A 26,683-nucleotide genomic window follows, 5' to 3' on the forward strand; every position below is an offset into this window, starting at 1 on the left:
TAAAAGGTATGCCCATTTGACAGACCCAAGCCACATCTATGAACGTTTTACATAAGGTCAAAATTGGACTGTATTACAAAATCAGCAGAACCTTGGAGAGATTTTCCACATTATATTTAAAATGAACCCACAACTACACATAACAGCAGCACTACTAGTGCTCTTTTAGTGTTTCAGCAAAACACACCTGCCCTTATAATGTCACATCATTCAAAGAAGGCTTTTTCTAAATGAACATCACTGTAAGTAAAAATAGTTAGTTTTGGATAGAGCAGAGAGGGATAAGAACACCTGTCAGGTTTTTATAGCTGTCTGTGTACCTTTTCTCTATTTGCCATTGTCTACTTACCATTATCACCGACAGGGAAAGTAAAAAAAATCCCAAATTTTGGGTTGTGCCTGGAACAGGAATAGTGGGGACATCTTCCAATGGAGACAGTAAATCTGGTGACAACCAGGGATTCCTTCACTATAGAGGAATTTTACTCACTTTCTGTTTTGGCTATAAGACAGGAAGTAAAATGAAGTCTAGCCAATGGGACACAGATGGAAAAAATAAACCTTACAAGGGTTATAACCCTCCATTACTCTATCCAATATGACAAAAAAATGTTTTGCCTTTAGTTCTACATTAACATAGGTATGTGCCTACCCACTGATACTACCCTTCCCTGATGCACCGATTGCATGCGCTATCCAGGGCCAATCACTTGCAAGTGATCAATGCATAAGCTATTACATGTGAGTAGCCTTGGATTAGTTGAGGGAGCCAGCAGCCTCCTATTGCTTTTACCAGGGCTGCCTCCCGCAGCTAATTGCCAGGAAGCCCTGCTATCCAAGCCTATTCACAAATGTGAATGTGGCCTAAGCCTGAAAGAATGGTCACATGCTACCCCATGCTCAGAAGTACCAGGTATTTCCAAGGGCTTTCTGACAGAATAACAAAACAGCAGAGGACATCAGCAAGTGAGTGGGAGAGGTGCCCTATCAAGGGAACCTGTCCCTTTCCCCTGAATGAGTGAAATGACCTCTATAAGAAACTCCACAAGCAAAAAATAACAAACAGGCAAATATTGAATTAAAAAAGCTGATTTTTCTGTCCTGCCTTGTAATATAAAATTTACCCATTCTAGGTAGTTTGTAGCTTATTTATTGTAAATTAAAAATATTATTTTACTGGCATAATTTAACAAATAAAAACAGTAATATTAAAAAAAAAAAAAAAAAAAAAAGTACCTGAGCAATGATTTGTTCTCCATCACTGTAGTTTTTGGTGCCAATGACATCCACCACCTTTAAACGTTCTGATACCTGCAGGGTGATTAAAAACAAATGAATCTGCAAATAGAAATAAAGAAAAGTGATGGTAGAAAAAAGACCATGTGGTCCATTGTGTATGGCCCATTTTTTTTGCGTTATATATTAATCTTTTTGTTAACTTTTTTTGTATGAGTATAGATCCCTGTTTTTTTTCCAAACATGTTTGAATCCCCTTACTGTTGACTGACTCACTACCTCTACTGGAAGTCTTAATTCTTTCAGTAAAATAATACTTTCTAAGATTAGTTTTGAACTTTCCTCCTGCTAGTTTGAAGTCATGTCCCCATATTCTTGATCTTGGCTTCATATTGAAATTTCTGCTCTGCTGAATCCTATTCACCCCCTTGATGTATTTAACGGTTCCAATCATGTCTCCCCTTTTCCCTTCTTTCCTCCGGACTGTACATATTCAGTTACTGAAGGCTTTTCTAATATGTTTGATCCCCCAGACCTTCACCATTTTTGTTACCTGTCTCTGGATTCGTCCTATCTTATCAATATCTTTTTGTAAATGTGGTCTACAGAACTAGACACAGTATTCTAAATGAGGTCTACGTTAAGATTTATATAGGGGAACCATGACCCACTGCATGGCCACATCGCAGCCATCAGAGTGGTATAGACGTCACTCCTGTAGGAAGCCAGGGCATAAATCTTCTCAGTTACCCATTATGCAGCGAAGACTGCTCTCGGTGTCAGATTTGATATGCAGGACAGGACAACTGGTAAAATACAGGAAGGTTTAACAGAAAGCTAATAAAAAGAACAGCAGGTCTTGGGCTGATAATGTTTTAGGCCCCATGCACTCTTGCTTAAATATTGCTGCTTTTACAGGACTTTTGTGTGTTGCCTGTAGAAGCATCTCAGTGTTATCATATGTATTCATGCACATTAGGAGGATTAGAAGCATATTTTAAGCTCAATGTATAAAGGCAGGGAAAAAAAACCCTACATTTACCTAAACTGTGCACAAAAACGGTCTATATCAGTATTTTTTCTGCCAAGGGAACTGCCATTTTATTTAAGACCAGTGTTCATGGAGCCTTAGGCAGTCTGACCATTAGGTCATCCAAAAAAAGATTTCATAAGCCTTCACCTGATAACAAGGTTTAACTTTTCATTGTCTTATAGGGATAAAATTAAGGTATATAAATACAGTTAGCCGAAATGATTGAGGTAAAGGATGCTTATTTTCATACTACAACATGTAAAAGTGGGATTCTTAGTGATTATTTATTAAGGGGCCCTGTGATTTCTGTGGTGTTAGTAATACTTACATCTAAAGACTTTAAGAATGGTAGAGACTCTATAAAATTTTCATACATTCTTCTCTTTTTGGCATTATTTTTAACAATTATTCTCCGGAAAGTTGCTCTATCCTTTAGATCAAACAAAAACAAAGTATTAATCATTATGTTCCCAGATCACACTATTGTACAGTAATTTCACACAGAAAAATTAGAGGCATCACGATAACCCATTACATACAACATAGAGCACTACCCATAAATGTATAAATCATAAACCTAATAATTCCTATAATGCAAACAAATCATACAGCACAAATCAATGACTGTGCATAATTAATACACCAATAATCCATCAATGAATTCAATGTAAAATACACAAATTATTCAAAATCCATCCAAATAAATATTGCTAAATTAAACCAACTATGAGTCCATACAAAATGTAGTGTTTAAACAATTATTTTCCAAAATGTGATGAAATGCGTTGTCACATGCAGTGTGGTAAGGTGGCTGTGCTTCACATCCTTCATTATGCACCCCAGTGGCACAATTCACTCACAGATTTATTTGATCCCTTGTTGCAAAATCGCTGCAAAGGGGAGGGTAACAATGCTCAAGTGTACAGAAATCCCCTGGTTCTTCAGGTCTTCAAAAACAGTCACAAAAGAAGGTCCATTCACGTAAGTACAAAAAGAGAAAAAGACTCATGCTTTATTAAAAAGTCACATCAAAAGCAATCCAGCAGTACTCACAAAAAATGCTCAGTCCTGCACTATGAATCTGACAGTTAAGAGATGAATCAAATGCCATATTAATCTGTAAGTGGCCTCCTCTCAGTTTGCTGACATCATGGTACTCAAGCCACACCCGACGTATTACGCCTGTGCAGATGTCATCTTTTAAATGTCAGATCCTTAATGCTGGATTGTTAGGAACCAAGGGAGTCATGTGAATTTGAGTTCTGTTAGCCTGTGCTGTATGACAATTTTGCAACAAGTGGTGTGAAGATTCTTTTTCATGTTTTGTGGAAGATATTTGTTTAAACACAAGGTGTGTGGATTCAACATTTTTTTAATTTAATCAACATAAATCTGGATTGATTTTGCACATTTCATCTCGTTTTCATTATTTGTTTGATAGTTTGTTGATCTATTAACTATGCATAGCTATTTATATGCACTGTATGCTTTATTTGCATTATAAAAACTATTAGATTTCTTATTCATATGTTTTTTGGTAGTGCTGTATGTTGTATATATTGCCCATTTAATATCATCTTGATATTTATAAAGCAGCGTGGTTTGAGGGATGACTTAGGGATGAGCACAGAACCTCTTAGCATTTTTTTTAATCATTTTAACCCAGACTGGAAACATTAATTAGTGCAGCTAGCTTGGTTACAAATGTTGTTACATGACACATCATATTTTGCCAATTACTGCTCTATAATTGTATCACCAACTGTCTGTTTTGTATTTTCCTGCATAAAAATTGTTACTAAAGTACTTTAAATGTACGCATTTTCAATCAATTTTACCAATGCCCCCCACAACTAATAGTGGCAGAACAAGTTAACTGATACTCCACATGCAAGTACCATCAATCATAAAGTCCACCTCCCAAACCCCAAATGCCCTGAATTGAAAGAGTGGGAAGTATCCCCACCCTAGAATACAACCAGCAGAGTGAAATGGTTTTATACAGTGGTCTGTCTGCAGCAAAACCAGATTTAACCAGCAGGTCGAAGGTGCAAAAAATATCTGTAAACACTTTTTTCATTTTGTGAGCTTTTGGAAGGATTTTGGGTCTGCTTTATATAAGCACAACAGTTAGTTCTCAAGGTAGCTGGTCCTGAGCAGTTATACTTTCTAGTAGCTGCCTTGTGTTGTCTTCCTCCTATGTCAGTCAGCTGGATAGATTTAGTGTCACAATAACAAGATCAGATGTTAAGCCACACAAAGCAAACCACGTTTGTCCACTCTACAGTACACCTATAGGCTATGACAAGAATAGGAGGAAAAACTGTTCGCATATTCTACAAGAAGCTTAGTTTAGGTGAACAAACATAGAATGGAGTCGTAGGTACATAATGCAATATTTTACTAACAAAACTAGTAGACTGTGTAGTCGCAGCAGCATTTAATTTGGATTGCACTAACAATTAACATTGAATGATTGAGTTGTATTGCACTGACAAGCAGGGCAGCAGTCTAGAACCCTAATGGCCTTTGTCACTGAGATTTGGACTTGTGTTGTTAGAACCAGTTTGATATGATTGCGAGAGGATTTAGAATTCATTGTCATATTGCATGTGATCTGCAGTTAACCTACTTCTGACCTGCATTTGACTTGCTTCAAGTGGGTTTTGCATTCCCATGAACTTGTATGAGAATGCTAAACCCACTTAAAGCAAACAAAAGCCCACCAAAACAGGTCTTTATGATACACAGGAATGTCAGCAACATGCTGTGTGGATGAATATGTACCTAGGCTACAACCTTGGTTGGCTATGCACTTACTCAACCCTGCTCTCTTCAAATGATGTTTTTAGTCTTTGACTAGTAACTGTATTGCTTTATGAAAGTAAATCTATGTCCTACTTCATCGGGCAGCACAGTGGCTAAATGGTTAGCACTTCCACCTGGCAGTACTAGGGTCGTTGGTTCAAATCCCAGCCACGGCACCACCTGCCTGGAGTTTGCATCTTCTGCCTGTGTGAGTTTCCTCCAGGTACTCTGGTTTCCTCCCACACTCCAAAGACATGCTGGTAGGTTAATTGGATCCTGTCTAAATTGTCCCTAGTATGTGTATGTATGAATGTAAGTTAGGGACCCTAGACTGTACACCCCTTGAGGGTTGGGGACTGATGTGAATGTATAATATACAGTGGGGATCGAAAGTTTGGGCACCCCAGCTAAAAATTTGTATTAATGTGCATAAAGAAGCCAAGGAAAGATGGAAAAATCTCCAAAAGGCATCAAATTACAGATTAGACATTCTTATAATATGTCAACAAAAGTTAGCTTTTATTTCCATCATTTACACTTTCAAAATAACAGAAAACAAAAAAATGGCGTCTGCAAAAGTTTGGGCACCCTGCAGAATTTATAGCATGCACTGCCCCCTTTGCAAAGCTGAGACCTGCCAGTGTCATGGATTGTTCTCAATCATCGTCTGGGAAGACCAGGTGATGTCAATCTCAAAGGTTTTAAATGCCCAGACTCATCTGACCTTGCCCCAACAATCAGCACCATGGGTTCTTCTAAGCAGTTGTCTAGAAAACTGAAATTGAAAATAGTTGACGCTCACAAAGCTGGAGAAGGCTATAAGAAGATAGCAAAGCGTTTTCAGATGTCAATAGCCTCTGTTCGGAATGTAATTAAGAAATGGCAGTTATCAGGAACAGTGGAAGTTAAAGCAAGATCTGGAAGACCAAGAAAAATATCAGACAGAACAGGTCGCAGGATTGTGAGAAAAACAATTCAAAACCCACGTTTGACTGCACGATCCCTCCAGAAAGATCTGGCAGACACTGGAGTTGTGGTACACTATTCCACTATAAAGAGATACTTGTACAAATATGGTCTTCATGGAAGAGTCATCAGAAGAAAACCTCTTCTATGTCCTCACCACAAAAATCATCGTTTGAACTTTGCAAATGAACATATAGACAAGCCTGATGCATTTTGGAAACAAGTTCTGTGGACCGATGAGGTTAAAATTGAACTTTTTGGCCGGAATGAGCAAAGGTACGTTTGGAGAAGAAGGGGCACAGAATTGAATGAAAAGAACCTCTGTCCAACTGTTAAGCATGGGGTTGGATCAATCATGCTTTGGGGTTGTGTTGCAGCCAGTGGCACAGGGAACATCTCACGAGTAGAAGGAAAAATGGATTCAATAAAATTTCAGCAAATTTTGGATGGTAACTTGATGCCATCTGTGAAAAAGCTGAAGTTAAAGAGAAGATGGCTTCTACAAATGGGTAATGATCCTAAACACACCTCGAAATCCACGGGGGATTACATCAAGAGGCGTAAACTGAAGGTTTTGCCATGGCCTTCACAATCTCCTGACCTCAACATAATTGAAAATCTATGGATAGACCTTAAAAGAGCAGTGCGTGACAGACAGCCCAGAAATCTCAAAGAACTGGAAGACTTTTGTAAGGAAGAATGGGCAAAGATACCTCAAACAAGAATTGAGAGACTCTTGGCTGGCTACAGAAAGCGTTTACAAGCTGTGATACTTGCCAAAGGGGGCAGTACAAGATATTAACTCTGCAGGGTGCCCAAACTTTTGCAGATGCCATTTTTTTGTTTTCTGTTATTTTGAAAGTGTAAATGATGGAAATAAAATCTAACTTTTGTTGACATATTATAAGAATGTCAAATCTGTAATTTGATGCCTTTTGGAGATTTTTCCATCTTTCCTTGGCTTCTTTATGCACATTAATACAAATTTTTAGCTGGGGTGCCCAAACTTTCGATCCCCACTGTATATGTAAAGCGCTGTGTAAAACTGACGGTGCTATATAAGTACCTGAAACAAATAAATAATCCTGAGTACTTGGTCAGATGAATAACAATGATGAGCTATAAAGATTCCCTAATTATCTTATCTGCAAAATATCTTCACTTTATTTCTCTCCTCCATTACAAGGGTGGATAGTTTCTAGTTTTTTTTTAAGACAAATTGAAATGATCATTTCAGGATCAGCCTTAATATTCTTCAACTTTGAAAACATTTAAATCTTCCACCAGGGGGTGCTGATTAAGTTCCAATTTTAAAGGGCTGCCAAGAAAACATTCTAGTTTCTGCCATTTCTTTTTAGTTATTTTAAATGTCAAATTTTGTTGCAAAATTTGTTAAGAGTTGAACAGCATTTACAAAGGCATAGTCACAATACAATTTACATGATATTGTTCTGTTTTTGCTCTATTATTAATTGTGATGAATGGGCCTTTACACTTGCTGATCATTTGAGTCAATAACAAATTTTACATTTCTTTCATTAGTGCAAGTAAATAGTATTAACTATTTTAAGTAGAAAACAGTTGTTACTGACATTTTAATATAATGCTTTAGGTAGATTCAAAAACTGGGGAATATGCAGTGCAAATTCTGATAGAATTTGAATTTGGAAGTAGGCCAAGAAATATTTGCACTTCAGTAGGTCTGAAGAGTAATCCTAGGTTGTGATTAAACGATATAGCCAAACTCTACAGTACAATTGCACATTATATTATTTGATTGATGGCAACTCAGAAACTATTAAATAAGTGTCTAACGAGCTCTTCATTTTTCATGATAGATCACACCACAAAGTCAGGAAATCTTTGCTAGACCCTAATTTTTCACATTAAACACTAAGGCAAGCCTCTAATACTGACATACATGTTTACAAATATAATTCCTTGTCCAGACAATAGGTCAACAATGGGTAGAGTTCTACTGTTCAACTATGCAACTGCTTGTCCCAGCAAATGTTTGTCCAAAAAACCAGATTCTCATTTCATGTAGTCTATAAAGAGTTAAAATGGCATGACTGAGTGTCTTGAAATGCAGGCATGGAGATCAGCTCTTAGGGACTCCCTGATGAGCCACACAAAACACATCATCAATTTTTTATTTTGCCCTGTACTGCAAAAAAATACCCTTCCTTTTTACCAGTGGGATATCCTTAATCCGCCTAGCGGAATTCCAAACTTCTTTTTTCCAATTTAAATAATCTCCTTTACATCCTCTCACATAGGGTTCATTAAAGTATTTGCAGATGTAAATGAATGCAAGGCATTTTGCCAGCATGAACGTAATAACTGTATTTTTATACTCACTATACAAACCTTTTTTTGGAGTTTATTGTGGGTTATCCTGCCTACAGCAGGATTTGGACACTGGCAAACAACAAAAACAATGACAACCCTCTCACTCCCAGCATGCTCCAGTTTTTTACCAAAGCGGTATTGAGAACAACATTATAAACACAGTTAGGTGGGGCATGTGTTATTAATATTATAATTATACATGATTTATATAGTGCCAACAGTTTATGCAGCACTTTGCAGCATAAGGGCAGACAGTACAATTACAATACAAATTAATACAGGAGGATTCAGATGGCCTGCTTGTTAGAGCTTACAATCTAAGTCTTTCAATGAACTCACAAAAATAAGATTTTACAATTACAAAAATCCAACTTATTTATTGTCCATTGAGGGGGATGGGGATATAGACATGTGGGTTACATGCAGCTGCCCTCAAAAGGTGGTCACTAGCAAACAGAAAAAAAGTTGAAGGCCAGCCCTCTACAACACACACCTAATAACCATGCCTCAGTTCTTTTCTAGTGTCCTAGGAGGTTAAAAGCTTTCATAGCTGAAAGCTTTGCATAGCTGAGGAGAATTCATCTCAATTTTTACTATTTTTCTCTTTTATTGTTCAGGTACTTCTTGATGTTGCCTTGGAGGACATACCTGAACCACACTAAAATGGGAAATTGCGGGACCTGCCTGTAATGTGACCCTGATGACTGAGAACCACTTATGGTGCTCCTGAGATGCCTAGTGTACAGAGCACTTTACAGGTCCAGAGCTGTGTCACAACCTGTGGTGTCTCTGAAGAATTAGTCTGTGAGTAAGTTCATGAACAGTCTGCAGGTATACTGGAATAAGACCTTTGGGTGCTGACCTCTGCATTATGGTGCTTTCCAGACTTGTGAGTCCTGTGTCAGCCACAAAGCTCTCTCCATTTTTGGAGCAGTGGTACAATCTCTGGTGTATCCAATCTCTAGTGTCTTCCTGTGATGCAAATATGTGGTATATATGGTATCTTTACTAGAAGCTTTGCACTGGGAACTTTCCCGACAGCAGAGCACCACACTAACTTTAGAGCAGTGATAAACCTTTGGTGTAGTCCAGCCTCTGATATTTTCCTGTGAATATTTGCCTCCTTTTCCTTTGGAAGCTGACAGGCCTGTGTGTTCTGACTCCATTAGCCAATAAGCACTCATTATTTGGATCAAGCTTGTACACTTGGTATACTCGGCTACTGGTAATAACTTGCATGGCTGTCATAACTTCTGTCAGTTTGTGCATGATTAAAGAATCAGTCTGCTTGCAGATGTTAAGAACTTTCCACAGTTACTTTTTCAGCAGCACCTTTGAGTGTATTGGAACTTCACCTTTAAGTATGCCAAAGAATCATTATTCCTGACTTGGAGTCAGAAACTTCACAGCTGGGATCTGCTTTTGATTGGGTCATTAGTGCATGACATACTCAATGTTATATCCAATCTGACTGACTCTGTACACTCAACAATTCCTATAGGAGTTCAATCTACTTAGCTAAATATATATTTTATATGGATCATACCTATTGTACCTTAATTTCTGAAAGGCTGTTACTGTAGGAAGACTGGGCCCTTCATATCATGGTTATCTCATAATCATGTAAGGCAGTATTTTCTCCTGGATGATCCTTGCTGAATAATGTGTTTAAGTTTTAGGGACTTCACTGATGGCCATTTTACATCCTTGTTTCAGACGCAGTTTGAGCAAGTTGGTACAACTCACTGCCCTCTTGGCAGTGACTTTATTATGCAAAGCCATGTCTGAATGGATCACACATTTTAAAACAAATTCCTCTAACTAAACTCACAATCCTCAAGTTTTACAACTCCTTACACATATCCATGAAGCCCTTCACTTCAGCTGCACTGGCCTCTTAGAAGCCTGTATGTTACTGCCTTGCATGCCAGATACATCTGTCCATATGAACAAGGTGTAAGCAGGTTGAAATGCTGGTTAGTGAGGCAGCTGATGCCCCAACTGGGGGGGGGGAGGGCTCTGTCCAAACAGGCTGCTGCATGGAAAAGAAGTCAGAGACAAGCCACAGCATTTAATCTCCAGCTGTTTACAGAAAAGAGAGAAGAGGGAGCAGTTCCACCTTGGACAACAAGCCTGCCTGCTTTCACATCCACCATGTAGGGAGATTTCTGAGACCTACAGTCCTCCCTGAAAACAACAGTTCTGGAGATTTGCCACTATGGATTCAACCAAGAGTGGATGTTATCCTTTGCAGGTATGCTGGGGCAGCCACAAGCATAGTTAGAAATTAGGGATGTTAGGAAAAGACTGTTACCACTATCATCTGTAATGTTTAACTTATGCCAGTAAAGCTGGGTGTAATGCAAGCAACTGGCCCATTCTGCACTTATCCTACAACATGATTTGTTGATACAATAAAGATTAAAGTACATCTTATAACAGTTTAGACATTTCTGCCATTAAAGTCCCAATTATTGGGGGATTATTTTTATAGTTTGATATAGCATGGGGATGTTGGCAGGTACCAGAGTGAACCCTTATCATTTCTAGTCTACAACATGGGTCAATAAAACACTCTGGGGTGTGAAGACAGTACTGTAAGAGTTAACATGGTGTGAAGACAAAAGTGGTTACTGAGGGTAACAAAGGTTTAGCAAGCAGCCATTTGTGAAGCGTGTAAATGTGACAGATGTATGGAAGAGTTAAGTGAGTGTGGGCATAGAGCCCATGCTAGGTGCATGGCGAAGCCCCATTCCATTACTGGCAGTGAGGTCCAAGTCCACTGCACTGTCAGCGACTTTAGACTCCTCTCCAGCCTATCAGGCTAGCATCTGTTATTGTAAGGAAAACTCTGGCTCATCAGGCCATCTATGAGAGGACTAATAACTGGAAGTGCGGGGAACCCCCAGCAGTTTGAAGGATTGAGCTGATGAAGCTGACGTGCTGGAAAAATAGTGACATGCAAGTACTTGCCCTTGATATCTACAAAGGCCAGAATTCAGAGAGGCTATAATGCATCTGCTATATTCTATATGGAATTTTTGAGCCTGAATAAACACACTCAGGGGGCCTTGACAGCCAAGATGGAGCAGATTTAGTTTTGGAACTATGAAAAGTCTGAATAAAATCTCTGAAACCTTTCTGCCATGGGCACTGGGCAAATAACCCAAATAAAAAAACTATGGTTAAAAAAAGGGAGAACCATATAAACTAAGTAACAAAAAGAGATAAGCAAAATATCTATGCAAATGAGTATCTATCAAGATCTCCTAACCTTATAGCAAGCCAACAGAAGAGCTCAAAATGACAAAGGCAGTATATAAAGCAATAGTAGAGGGGCAAATATTCCCTTGCTCCAAAAGATCTGCATGGGGGGGGTCTGTTGATCTGTGCGGTGCCACAGGAAAGGTGGAAGTCGTGAACCGGGGAGGGGGCTAAGAAAAGAACTCTAGTTGCAGGCCTTGAAACCATCTCCCGTATTCAGACATCTGAAATGCTGCTTCATAGGTGTTTGCAAATGATAAAATACACCCCCACTATGTAAAGTATTAGAGTTCTTTCATGCCAAAGAGGACTTGTCTGCAGGATTGGGAAATTTGGATTGGTTTTGGATTTACAGGATTGGGAAATTTGGTGGTTGAATCCTGGGAGTAACAAAAGGATCTTTTCTTGGCCTTGGGAGGAAGGGGGGGGGGGTGAGTCCTCCCAGTTTGAGGCCTAGGTTACTTCTGCTAGGGTAGATGAGAACTCCTACCCCCAGTGAAATCCTTGATGGGGATTTCCAAGGTAAGGAGAATTCCCTTGAAGGCCATATGCAGCGAATGATTTTTACATACCTGCTCTGAAGCACAACATTTCAACCAAAGAGTTCACGGACCCAAACATACATAATATGAGATATGTCCACAAACCTGTCTACACTTTATTGTAAAGCTGATGGCAAATGGAGGGAAGCTGGATCCCTTCTCAAAAGTTTTAGTCTGTTCCCTTATTGGTTGAGAATTCACATGCCCCTGGTGGGACATTGCACTGCCACATTATGGGATACTCAAATAAAGGCCCATCATCAATAGGAATCATCAGTGCATTATTAAGATGTGACACCTAGGACAAGGTGGCAAAAGCCCATTTCTTAAAAAAGGACTTCTCAAATGGATAATGGACTACAAAATGTTTGCAAAATGTTTGGGAGGAAAAAAAACATTTATCAGCTGTCTTCCAGTCTATGTACAGTATGTCTGGGAATAGCAAGTGCATGGAAAACGTTTTAGTAGTTTTAGGGCCTCTCAGCGATTCTAGACAGGTATTAGTGGATCCTACAAGCTGCTCCTCATCTGGTTAGCGAGCACCACATCAATAAAAACTGAAATTGTATCTAAGCCTGGGAGTTATGGTGGCTGCTTTTGGCTCCTCAAGGATAATATCATACAGCAAGGATTTTTGAACTCTTCATCAGATAAACCTTAGGCTGTTAAGGCTGCTGGCAGGGCAGACAATGATTCTGCAGGGGAAGATATAGAGAGGGGTCTGCAAACAGTAGATCGTGATCTACCAGAACATCTTGGCCATCCCAGAGCATCAAGCAGAGTGCAATGCAAAGGGACTACTTGCAAAGTTGAAGCTGTAGTAGGGAGCAAGAGCTACATAAGCCGATGCCTGCCTCTGTAGTGCTGGCTCCTGTCCCATGCGAAGTGATACCAACTGTATGCCACCTCTTATCCCAGCTAGTGTCTCCAGAGTGGTGCCAGCAGTAGGAAAGAAGAGATTTTCAGGTCAGTGTGAAGCAATACACTAGGCATAATAATAAAGGACTGCTTTCACACTGATGTGCTATGGTTTACACACACACCGCTGCCTTCCGGCGGATTTGCTGCACTTAGCCATAGACTTCTATTATATCCTGCGGGTTTGGTGCGCCTTCTGAAAGCACGCCAAAACTCCTGTATTCATCTGCACAGTGATGTATTTTGGTTTTGTGCTGCCCTAGGCAAGACTAAAATTGGGCACCCCCCAAGTCTAAAATTGGGTGCCCCCCACCCCAAGACTAAAATTGGGCGCCCCCCACCTCAAGACTAAAATCGGGCTCCCCACACATTCTGAATTTGTCCCACGCCAGCCACGGTATACCATTTGGTGCCAAATTATGGTACCTACAAATCTCCATAGGCATCAAAGCCTTTACAAGTTACCAGTTTAGAGTTACACAGGAGGTCTGGTGCTAGAATTTTTACTCTCACTTTGACATTCATGGCAGTACCTCACATATGTGGTGCGATCTCCATTTACATAGGTGTGAGGGACCTATGTGCGTGTGAGCATGGGGGAATGGGGGTGCTTTAATTGTTTTTGCTATTTTATTATTTTTTTACTTAAATTTTTTTGTACACTGTACCTTTTAACATTTTTTTTTATCAACTTTATTTCTATTACAAGGGATGAACAACATCCCTTGTGATAGCATGGGCCATGACAATTCCTGTTTATGGAGAGATCTAGGGTCTATTAGACCCCAAATCTCTCCTCTGGCCTCCCAATACATGCGATCAGACACAGATCAGTCTGATCATTTGCATTGGGACTGCATAGTGGAGCCTGTTAAAGGCGTCGGTGGGAAGAGGGGGGGGCACCCTTTTGCCGCCTGTAAAAGTAATCCAGCGGCTTGTTAACCCCCAGATTACTTTTATCTTGTGGAAAATGAGAGAGATAGGGAGAGGGGGGAGAGAGAGAGGAGAAGAGGGGGAGAGGGAGAGAGAGAGAGAGAGAGAGAGAGAGAGAGAGAGAGAGAGAGAGAAGAGAGTGGGAGAGGGGAGAGAGAGAGGGAGAAGAGGGAGAGGGGGAGAGAGAGAGATAAGAGAGAGGGGAGAGAGAGAGAAGAGGGAAAGAGAGGGAGAAGAGAGGGAGGGAGAGAGGGGGAGAAGAGAGGGGGGCGAAAAAGAGGGAGAGGGGAAGAAGAGAGAGAGAGGGAGAAGAGGGGGGGAAGAGAGAGGGGAAGAGAGAGAGGGGGGAGAGAGTGGGGGGGGAGAGAGTGGGGGGGGAGAGGGGGGTAGGAGAAGAGATAGAGAGGGGGGGAGAAGAGAGAGAGAGAGTGAGAGAGGGGGGAGAGAGAGAGGGGGGAGAGAGAGAGGAGGGGAAGAGAGGAGGGGAAGAGAGAGGAGGGGAAGAGAGAGAGAAGGGGGAAGAGAGTGAGAGAGGGGAGAATAGAGAGAGAGAGGGGGGAGAGAAAGAAGAAGAAGAGGGACGGAGATAGAGGAGAAGAGAGAGAGAGGGAGGGAGACTATTTGACAAGTAAAGGAGCACTTATCTGGGGTCCGTGGTGTCTGTGGCTGCAATGATACCTGACATACAGCGATGGTCTCCTCTCCTGAACCCCCTCTTCATGGTCAGCCTGACCTCTAGGCTCCGCCCTCCATCCAGATATTTGCCCAGCGATCCAAGTGTGTTTGACAAGTGCTGAAGAGGCGATATGGTGCCTCCTCAACACCTGACTTAAACCCATGATGGGCGTGCAATCCACGCAATTGCAACACGGTAGTATGGCAATTAGAGGTTTAAATCAGGTGTGAGGAGGCAACACTGTGCCCGGTGATCTTTGACTTCTTCCATGTTGTTCAGTTAGATCTTCACCTCTTTAAAGTTGCCTACCCCTGATGTACAGGAATGCTCATGACAATGCCTTAGGACAATGTAGCTTTTATCTCAATACATTACTTTTTTATGCTGGTTTTAAAACTGGCTAATTTTTGGGCATTCTGTTGCTTCATGTATATAATCTATATATATTCCCCACAACTGGCATTCAGACTGCATTATTATATCAGGCCAACAATACTAAGCATTAGCATAAAGCTACATAGCTCAGACATAGATGCATGGCATGGATACAAAATATAAATCAGTTCTGGCTAGGACTATCTTTGTGTTAGCCAGTGGTATCTAAATCAGCCCATAGATTATGCAATTTTCTTTCCTTCCATACAGTCAGTGGTGGAAGATCACTCCCGCAGCGTTATTGTGTTCTGCTCGTGGGGAGCCTTCCATAATAGCGGAACACAATGTTCACTGCTGGTGGCTATAGCCTCCAGCAATGATCACATGAAAAAAATCCAACAAGCTGGTTGTACTGAAGTCAATAGATGGATCAACATCAGTGCAACCAGCCCTTCCCATAGATGGATCAAATCTCGGCCAGTCCCTGCTTAACTAGCCAAGATTCGGTCCATCTGTGGCCAGCTTAACAGAGGAGGAATCAAGCTTATCCATTCACAGACAAAGCCAAGAATGTTCATACAATAATAGAAAGCCAAAAACCTCATTATCCACAGTACCAGTGATTAATCTAATCTGTTTGCCCAGGTTCCCATTCACCAATCCTGGTTCACACCAAATGCGATTTCAAAGTGGTGCGATTTGGTCCATTTAAAGCGCAAGTTAAAAGTAGCACTGATATAGATACAGGTGGGATTTCAGTGCCATTTACCTTACAGTCTAAGCGAGTTAAACCCCACTGAAGTGGTGGAAAAGTAATGCAGGAACTATGTAAAAAAAAAAGCTACTTGAAATCAAACCTATTCAGACAGTGCCATAGAAATACATTAGATGAGACTTCAGGTGCAATTTGTAAATCACACGTCACACCTGAAGTCATAGCGGTGTGAACCAGGGCTAAATGTAAGCTTTTAAATCTTACCTGTTCTGTTGTCTGCAGGGCAGAACACAGCAGTGACCTTGAAGCAGAAGGTCTGGAAGAAGACCCATAGAATATAGCAGGGGACCATGCATCCAACACACCTGGAAGTTTCAGATGCTGAAGAGTCTTCTGGCAGTGATATCTCAGGAATATGATGGAGAACATGGTGGGGGCAGTGGAACAGGTAAGTATATGTCTTTTGGTTGAACTCAATAGATATGTCTTTTTTAAATCTGACGTAACTATTGTGACATAATGAAAGGAGAGATGTTTCAGGGATGCTATGTGTCATCATGCTTTCATATGTGGGAAACTACGGCAGAATCCAGTCCAGGTTTTCTGGGGCAACTTAGCTGTCAAGGAACAAAACCTGATTTTGCCTCCTACTTGTGACCAGCAGCACGTGGGATAAAGAAGGAAGGGCTGGAGCATGGGGGTGCTCTGGCCTGGGACTCAGGAAGCTACCTAAGAGAGAGCTACATTTGGAAATCACTTTGTAAGAGAAAGAAAAGGTTTTCAAAATGCTTGTTTTTTTGCTGGTGACTGAGAGAAGCCATTCACCTGTCAGAGTGGAATCTGTACTGTTTAGTTAGTGGCTGGATGGAAAGGAAATATATTCTGTTTTGTTTGCAACCTCTTTAAATAAAACTGTCTACAAGTCAGAATTTTAAAAAAGACCTGCCATTTAGACTGCCTTTTTCCCAGGGAATATGATCTCCAATTGAGCTAACCACCACAAATGGTGGATCTGGTGGACAACTTCCTGAACAAGTGGAAAGATTGAGGATATGGTAAGAGCCTTGCTGCAGGTCACTGCAACCCAGCAGGAAACCAACCAAGAGTTTGCAGAGATTCAACGGCAGATAGGGGAGATTCAGTGGCAGATAGGGGAGATTCAGCAGATGGTCACTGAAATGCCACAGAATATGAATCTACAATTTGTGGAAGCCCAGCAAAGCAGACTGAGAGCTCCTCAAGGAGGGGCACCAACATCTCTTGGAGTTAAGGAAAGGCTCTGCAAGTCTACTTTAGGCATATAAAAAGGTGTGTATCATAGATTATGAGGTCCACACAAAAACAGTTCACAAGACAAATCTGCTGTCTTATATCTATGATGGAGGACGTATGACCAGTGTGTATATATAAATGTACTTTTCCCGCAGCAACTCATAGTTCTTTTCCAGAGAGATGAATTTATTCGGATAAAGATATTTGTTACAGATGACTGAAATCCAGCTGAATACTTGTAGATATTACAATGAACAACAACCCTTAAAGTCCCATTTAAGATACTTCATATCAAACAGAGATACTGACTGTCCAGCATATGTCCGATCTATAAAATGCACCTAGGTAGCTTCAATGCATGCAGTAATGTGAGTTATGATCTATACCTGTGCTCCCATATTAATGACAGGAAGAAGCTCCTCTCCCAGCCAAAATAACTTCTCTTGAAATAGTTTACTGGAGGGGTTTCTGATTGGCTGACAAAACACTTTTGAACTTACTGTACATGAAAAGACTTCACTTGTAATTACTATAGATAACAATTATACGAGTCATGGCACCAGTGTTGTCTTCTAAATTATGAGGTCCACACAGAAACAGTTCATAAGACACTGCTGCTTGTTGCACAATACACTTTAACAAGCAATAAAAAAAAAAAAAAAATTGAAAGCAGCATTGCAGCATTAATTACAAAGACTTTAAACTAATGGACTTATCAAGACTATCATTTTTTCCCCGTATTTTCATTATCTTTTATCTCTGGATCTTTGTCTTAAAACCAGAGAGAGGCATTTAAAGCTGATAATCATTTTTAAACCTGTATATCCTGTACTATCTGTGTACATGTAACTCCTGAGGTGAGATGCTACAAAATAGCTTTGCATAACTTACTGGGTGTCTGAGTATTTGCACACTGATGCTCAGACTGGGCAGAATAAATTAAGAATATATTACTTTGGGAGGCTTTCTTTAAAAGTATAAGAGGGGTGAGTGAAAGTTATCACTCCATTCAGATTATTGAATAATGGGGATATTTTAGAGGCTGGTGAAGAGAGATGTAACCAGTTTCAATTTCATATTTTATATGAGCCATTATGAAGCATTCAATACCTCAAATCACAATGCAACCCTTCTAGTTGATTATATGTTCACTGTTTATGAATCAGTTCTGAGTACAGAATCAATTCAAGTGGGGGAATATGTAGGCATATAAAATGTGTGTATCATAGATATAACTATTTCTATAAAATATGAGTAAATGTACTGTATATACATTCATGTATGTGAAGTTGGCATTCATAGTGGGCCAGACTAACTGCATATTTTACACACCAAAAGGATAGCCAAGGGCTCCTTACTATGTTAATTTATGCTGGAGGTAATTACCTTACCTTTGTTATGTTGGATTAACCTGTTTTTGGGTACATATGTGGAGAATTAGGGGATGTTTCAGAGGTTATTTGCAAATAGACTGGGAAAGTTCTTAAATATTCATGGTGTGCTTGTTTATGGTGAAGAGAGCATATTTGCCATAAACAAGACAAGGAGTAACTATTTAATGTTTTAATTAAAATCTATGCATACAGTTATTCTAGGTCTAGACACATAAGATCAAACATGCTACTAAAAGTGGCCAATCAGAGTGCTAACCATTGTACTGAATGGGAAAAATGTGTATATTAAGGAAGATTATTTTTGGTTAAATGTCACAGGAAGGTTCTCTGAAGGGTTATAATGATTGCATAATGTCAGCACCTGTGGTAGTGAGCTCTGAAATCCACAACCTGGGGTTCCCCAGGGCGTGGAGTCTAAGCCCCAGCCTGCTTATTCACCAGAGCCCCTGATGGTGGGGATGGACTTGGAGCAGGCTGGAACCAGGTCGCAGCCCCCAGGTACACCCAGATGAGGTAGAAGAGACCGCTAGCAGGAGCAGGGTACAATGGGAGTAAAACACAGGAGATCCAGTAGGCAAGCCGAGGTCAGGACAGGCGGAAAGCTAGCAATGTCAGGAACGAAGCCGGGGTCGGTACACGGATAGACAATAAAGGAGGAATGTCAGGGACGAAGCCGGGGTTGGTACACAGATATACAATAACAGATACTCAGTAGACCACAGGGAAGGTCCAACAACAAACGTTGCTCAGGCAAAGTGGGACAGACTGAGCATGTCTTAAATAGACCAGTCAGCTAGGAGGCGGGCCAGGAAGTGATGAAAGGGAAGGACATAAAACCCAGGGAATAGCAGACGACACCCATAGGTGAGCACAGACAAACACGCATGAAGGAAACAAGAACAGCAAGGATGTAAGACTAACAAACAAGAGGCTGCAGGCTAACTTGTGACACATGAGTATTCTAAGTATCCTGTCATCTGCCTTGTCTGTACCTCTGTCTTATGTACTATCGCTGAACTGATTAAATGCATCTCTCTGGAAAAGAACTATTAGTTGCTGCGGGAAAAGTACATTTATAAATATACACTGGTCATACGTCCTCCATCATTGATAGAAGACAACAGATTTGTCTTATGAACTGTTTTTGTGTGGACCTCATAATTGATAAGACAACATCTACTACCGGTGAAACAGAAAATTATGTATGCTAGCTATAACCTGCAACATTTAACACCGCCAGGTGATATGGAAGCCTACCTCATGACTTTATGAGAGGGTTGGTGCTCAAAAAAGATGGCAGAAAGCGCAATGGACTGCTAGCACCTTCTCTGATAGTTGAACCCCAAAAAGCCTATTATGACCTGAAACAAGTCAATGCCCAGGATTATGAGAAACTGAAGACTGAAATTCTTGCATGCCTGGGTGTCACAATTGTGGTTTGGGCTCAACGGATACATTGGTGGATTTATAGTACCGATATGCCACCTCGCTCTCAGATGTCTGATTTGATACATCTCACCAGGAAGTAGCTGTAGCCAGAGACCTTGTCGTCACCTAAGAATGTGGAGTGTTTGATCATGGACTGCTATCTGTGAGCACTCCCTGCTACTTTAAGGAAATGGGCCAGCCATGGAGATCATACTGCAGCTGAGGACCTACTGAATGCATCCATGCCCCACCCCAACATCTCATGGGGTGAAAAACTGCCTGGAGGATCCAGCAAGACCAGGGTTTAAGAGCTCATGAAAAAGTTGTAAAACTGTTACTAGAGCTGCTGAGACTATGGGCTCAAGACCTGTGGACTGGCCTGATAGGTCAGGAAGGTCGCTGAGGCCACAATCTCATCATCTGTAGTAACAGATGAGGCATATTGATGATAATTATCCCTTAATGGATGAACCAATGCAATGTGATAATGCTAATTTGAAAAAAATGTCTTCCTGTTTTTGTGCAGGCGGCACAAAACAAATATGTGTGATTTCAGTTGATGGAAGGCCCGTCACCACTGCTCTAGACTCTGGTAGCATTGTGACAAAGATCATTTTGTTAACCCTGCAAAGTTTCACCCTAGCATTATTAGAGTTATTTATATACACATGGTTGAAATTGATACTCCCTGGGGCTCTGTAACACATTTGGTGGGTGTGGTACCCTCACTGCTTTATGAGGCTATAGTGGGGAGAGCTTTTCTTTATTTTTGGACTTTGCGGGAAAACCAAAAGGAGTCAGGAGGACATAGCTCCCCCTACGGGGGCAACACCTAAACTCACTTCTGACACTTTTGATTGCTAAAATGGAAGAGGAAACTGTCGATGTGTCCAGGGAAGGGGGTTCAACCTTTCGCTTTCTCTGTATTGGCAAGGGAACAAGAGGAGCTGCAACCTAACCCAAAGCTTGAGAACAATGAACAGGAAATTATCTCTGACCCTAAATATGAGAGCAGACAAAATGTGTTGACTGACTTAGAAGTCAGAAAAGAGGATGGGGAACCCATTGAACTGATGTTGGGGTGTCTTTTCCCTATATAGCTCTTAAAAATAATTTTCTGTATCAAGTGGTAAAGCAAGGGGAGGAGGTGGTAGAACTAACTAATGGTGCCAAAGCCATATAGCCATATGGTATTAGATTTAGCTCATGGTCATATAATGGGTGGACACCTGGGTATAGAAAAAACTAAAAAGAGAATAACCCAGAGATTCTCTTGGCCTGGTTTACATGCAGATGTCAAAGAGTATTGTGAGTAATGCTCAGAGTGTCAGTATTCTGCACCGTTGCCCCATTTTTGCAGTGTGCTGGTGCCTTTGCCTGTTGAAAAAACTTGCATGAATCTGGTGGGACCAGTGGTAAAGTTTGACTGGGGTCCTCACAACATACTGATAATACTGGGCTATGCCCCACAATATCCTAAAGCCATTCCCTTGCGTAATACATCAGCTAAAGCTATTGCCAAACAACTTGTTCAGGTATATTCTGGATATTCTGAAAGAGATAATAATAGATCAGGGCACACCATTTCTGTCCAGAAATAATAAGGAGTTGTGTATTTAAAAAAAAGGCGGTGGACAAAGATGGGAGAAAGTAGGATATTTTTAATGTCATATCTCACGTTTGCTATAAGAGAGGTTTACTCACCTTTTGAACTACTGTACGGTAGACATCCCAGGGGATTGCTAGATGTCATGAAAGAAACGTGGGAAGGAGAGATCACACCCTATAGAAGCATCATTGAGCATATCACACTGATGCAGGATAGAATCGTGGGTGTCATGATGCTTGTATGGTAACATATGGAACAAGCCCAGGAGGCACATAGAAGGATTTATAACTGGGATGCCAAGATTGCTACCTTTAACCCTGGGGATAGACAGCTGGTACTAGTCCCCATGGTTGAGAGTAATTAGGTCCCTTTGAAATTATGGAGATAGTAGGGGAAGTAAACTATAAAGTTCACCAGCCAGGGAGAAGGAAACCATAGCAAGAGTATAATGTTAATCTCTTAGAACCTTGGAAGGACAGAGAGAATTTGCTGGTGGTTCCAGCCCTCAAAATGAAACGGCTCCCTTGATACCTGAGGTGCTTATAACTAAACCCTTGTTAATAGTCCAAAAGAATGATGTAAAAGAGAGTTTGTGTGAAAGTATAGAGGCTTTTTCTTTCACATACCCAGACTGACAACAGTCAAGCAGCATGGCATAATTATAGGTTCAGGTGTCCGTGTAAAAGCCCTATGGAATAGCTGAGACCAGGCAAAAAGCCGTCGCAAACGCAATAAGGATCATGTTAGAGTTGGGAGTGATAGAGGCGTCCCACAATGATTGGTCAAATCCAATAGTGTTAGCCCCAAAACCGGAGGGAACCATAAGATTTTGTATTGATTTTAGAAAGTTGAATAGCGCGTCCAGATTCGATACTTAGCCAATACCTCGGGCGGACAAGCTGACAGATTGGGAACTGCTTGGTACATAACTATTTTACTATGACTAAAGAATACAGGCAGATACCCCTAATGGAATCTGCAAAAAAACAGATGGCATTCTCTAACCCAGAGGGGTCATCCTAATATAAGCAGATGCCTTTTGGCTTGCATGGTGCTCCTGCCTCATTCCACAGAATGATGAACAGGAAATTAAGACCACATTACCAATAAACAGTCGTTTATTTTGGCGACACAATCATCCACAGACCTGATTGGGAATCACATTTGCCCAGGATCCAAGCACTAGTATATTCCCTTAGGAAAGCAGGACTTACTGCCAACCCCAAAAAGAGTGTTATAGATTTGACGAAGCCTAATGCATTGGCTACATCATTGGTCGAGGGCTGATTAAGCCTCTGCTCAATAAGACTGAGGCAATTCAAAAGTGAACCCAACCTGTAAATAAAAAGCAAGTGCAAGCATTTCTTGGGATCACAACCTACTATAGTAGTTTAATTCCCAATTTGTGGCTGTCAGAGAGGAATCTTCAGCTGTAAGTTAGTGCCTGGATGGCAAGGATTTATTTTCTGTTTTTTTTAGGACTGTGGGAGTTGATGTGGAACTGCAGATTCGGTTCTGTGCATGTAATATACAGTATATTATAATTGCAATGTAATGTTTTCATACTTTACACTAATTTACAGGCTACACTTACCATGCACCATATTGCTCCAGCAGATGTGGCAACAATTGTAGCAGCTCGTGGTGTGTTGTACATTAAAGCCAACTCCCCAAAGCTTCCTCGGTTATCGTAGCCGCCAACGCATTTTCCCACGCCATCTATCTTCACAAAAATGTCATATGTTCCCCTGTTGTATAAAAATAGATAATACCTCAATGTCAAATGTCATATAATGGCACCACACTAAGGAGTCTATATATGTTTCACACAAATTTCACTGAGAATTCACATATTTTCTAGTTAAATACAGTTTAAAAATATGTAATTCTTGGGTGAAAACATTTATAAGGCCCTTTTTTCCTTTTGCTGGCAATGCCACTTCTGCATTTTTTAGCACCTTTGTGCAGGCCTAAATGTTAGTAAAGTAACTAAAGCATTAAATGGAAACTATGTATATATATATTTTATCATACAATTTTTGAGGAATTATAGTGATACATTTATCTCTCTTCCTGTTTCATACTTTCATGAGGGTATTTCATACAGAGATTTTTTACATTATTCTTCTAGTGGCAAAATCTAGGATAACAGGCAGGGGCAGACTGACAACTCATGGGGCCCCCGGGCAATAGGGGATCATGGGGCCCCTGTGTCCTTGCCCAAACTCAAAAAAGCCTAAGAAAAAGGTACCAAGGGCATCTCATGGGGCCCCCTACTGACCCTGGGCCCTCGGGCAGTGCCCGAGTTTCCAAATGGTCAGTCCATCCCTGATAACAGGATATCCCACTTAGAGACTGTAGTGTCTCTGATCAGCTTTAGCAAAATAAAAGGTTTGCACTGGGACAGATAATCAGTTAGGCTTAATCACAGTGCAGCACTTTAAACCAGGAAGCATTGGCCATGCATATTAGATATAAATATGACTGACAGTCTGCATATATAAATAACAATTTTAGTTCTCATATCTGTAAAACCCCTATGGCCCAGAACAATGTTTTTATTTCTGCTATGGGAAATATTTCATCACTCTGTGCTTCCATATGCGATGCAGGTAGATCATGGCTGGTGGGAAATGCCAACAGGATTCTGTACATTGCTCCCTGAAAACATCACACCACCTTGTCTTAGTACTCCTTCCAAGAGCCCTCAGCCCTGATGCAAGCAAAATTAAAATGCATTGATGGGTGGATGTCAGTCTGGAGAAGTGGGTGTACCTAGGCAGGCTGTATCTTCTAATGTACACTGTGAAAAGTGGGGTAAAATGAGAGTAAGCAAAAACATCAACAATATATACATTATCTGTGGTAATATGCTTGGATTTTAACAGAATATTCCAAGCAGAGTTGAGTTGATTGAATTGATGTGTTGTTCAGACTGAATTGCACAGATGTGAATGATCAAATCTAAATCCAAATTCATTTTTATTTTTGGTGGCTCAGATTTTTAAGACATTTGGGAAAAAAAGGGGCCAAAGACCACCTCAAAGGATATGTCTGCTTTAGCTGTTGCCTGGGCACCCTTAGCTTTACAGCCAGTGGCACCAGGTCCCACCTTTCTATTTTAGTATTCCTGGTAGATGTGTTACAGGATGTGGCTCTGGCTGTTTTTGATCCCATCAATTTCCCGTTAACTTTCGGTTCTGAAATTCCTAATTTACCAATTGCACACTTTTAAACGATCAAGGAAACTACAGCTGATCAAACTTTTCAGGTTCTCTTATTGTTTGGTTATATAAACCCTCTACTGCGTAAAGTGTTAAAGTGGTAGTAAGGCCCCTTTGTTAATTTTTACCTACAGGTAAGCTTATAATAATGCTTACCTGTAGGTAAAATGAATATCTCCTAAACATGCACCGTTTAGGAGATATTCGTTTTTTGTTGTTGTTTTTTTTTAGAGCTGGTGCATGCGCTCTGAAGGAACGGCACACCCGTGGCCTTCCTTCAGAGTACTGTGCCGTGTCCCCAAACTCCCATGCATAGGAGTGATGTCATCGAGGCTCAGCCAGTCAGAGGCTGGAGCTTGCAAACCCGGAAGGAAGATCAGGTAAAGATGGAAACCTCTACAGTGGTGACAGTACGCCGCTGGAGGGCTTAGTTTTAAGGTAAGTTTTACATAATGTGCTAGTATGCAATGAGTTTTTTTTAATGCGGTTTACTACCGCTTTAAGAGAGCTGTACCTGTCAATTACATAAAAGTTGTCCCCGTCATCCCCTTGATCAATTATGTGGTCTCCGCATTGGACCAGTTTCTCGAACATCGCATCTAGTACTTGAGACATCTGTTCCTGCAAAACAAGAAAGACATAACAATCCTCTGGACTCAAATCAGTTGCGTAGTTTCAGAGTTAATAATGCCTGATAAATTAAGTATGTAGATAGCTCCCTTTTTGCTTTAAAAAGTGTCTGCTCCCTCTCTGTCTGAAGCCTTTTTCTTTTTTCTGTTTCAAAGTTTTATTGAAATTTCAAGAAATCATAACACGCCACGGTTTACCCACGCAGGGCAACATCAAGCCGGCATGTAAAGAAACAACGTATGTACACAAAGTAAGTACCATAACAATAAACTATTATCAGGACCAGAGAGGGCCAGGTTAAACAATTAGATAAATATCACATAACTACACTACATTGTCCCTGTACAGCAAGGGTTATAGTCGACCATAGCTAGTCGGAGGCAGGGACGAGAAGGAGTAACTCATCCATGGTTCCCATACTTTCACAAGCCAGCCAGGCATCCTTATGGACCGTCACATGACATAATGTCTGCAGTAGGCCAAAGACCCTAGACCAAAAACCAATCAGACAGGGGCATGACTGCCATGTATGTAGGACATTCCCATGCTAGCCACAATTCCAAAAACAAGGGTCACTGCTGCCAGGATAAGCGTGGGCAAGCCTAGCTGGGACCCAGTACCACCTCAAGGGTGGTAGTGTTGAATGAGAATTTTGCTATCATTGTCCAGGCCTTGCTCCAGTCCTTCCCCATTTTTTTTTAAAGAGTGACCACCAGCTCCCAGTTCTGCAGGACTGTAATCTTCCTATGATTTCATCCAATCTGCTGCAGTCAACACCTCCTGCTGGTTGATTGACAGACATGTCCATTTAGCAGCTGTGACAAGGGCTTCCTGTAAATATAACTATCCCTTTTGTTGGACAGCCTGCCCTCTTACAGTTAGTGGAAAAATAATGGATCAACTTGGCAGGATCAACAGGTTATAAAACTAAGTTGCAAGAGCTCTTTGTACTGAGGTACAAAGACTGATGTAATAATACCAGTGACAGTTTGCTTCATATGAAGTGTGACAATTTAATTCCCAGGATGCACTGTAAAAAAAATGTTTGCAAAATTCCAGAAAAGGACTGGAGGGATTGGTCAGTGCGGACACATAAGGGCATCATGAATGTCTCCTTAGCTAAGGTGGCTTACAAGGTGACTTCTTGTTGGTACTACGACTACATAAGATGTATCCAGACTACCTGGCCCTGTGCTTCAGGGGCTGCAGTCAGGTGGGCACAACGGTCAACACATGGTGTTCGTGTAGCAAAGTTAAACGATTTTGGATTAGGATCCACATGCTCATACACTCAGTAACAATGGTGAA

General features: G+C 40.9%; 1 protein-coding gene across 2 annotated transcripts in view; it reads right to left on the reverse strand.

Annotated features, from left to right (window-relative positions):
- PRKAR2B (protein kinase cAMP-dependent type II regulatory subunit beta) overlaps positions 1–26,683 on the reverse strand; it is a 163,115-nt gene that overhangs the window by 13,641 nt on the left and 122,791 nt on the right. For both annotated transcript variants that reach the window (XM_089685245.1, XM_089685254.1), the window contains exons 5-8: positions 25,260–25,366; positions 23,116–23,269; positions 2,598–2,699; positions 1,237–1,311 (exon numbers count right to left, since the gene is read on the reverse strand). In XM_089685245.1, the coding sequence (XP_089541371.1) occupies positions 1,237–1,311; positions 2,598–2,699; positions 23,116–23,269; positions 25,260–25,366 (438 nt within the window). The remainder of the gene's footprint in view (positions 1–1,236; positions 1,312–2,597; positions 2,700–23,115; positions 23,270–25,259; positions 25,367–26,683) is intronic.

This window comes from Staurois parvus, unplaced genomic scaffold (genome assembly GCF_062004578.1).
Source record: "Staurois parvus isolate SC_StPar_1 unplaced genomic scaffold, SC_StPar_1.0 ptg000019l, whole genome shotgun sequence".
NCBI lineage: Eukaryota > Metazoa > Chordata > Amphibia > Anura > Ranidae > Staurois > Staurois parvus.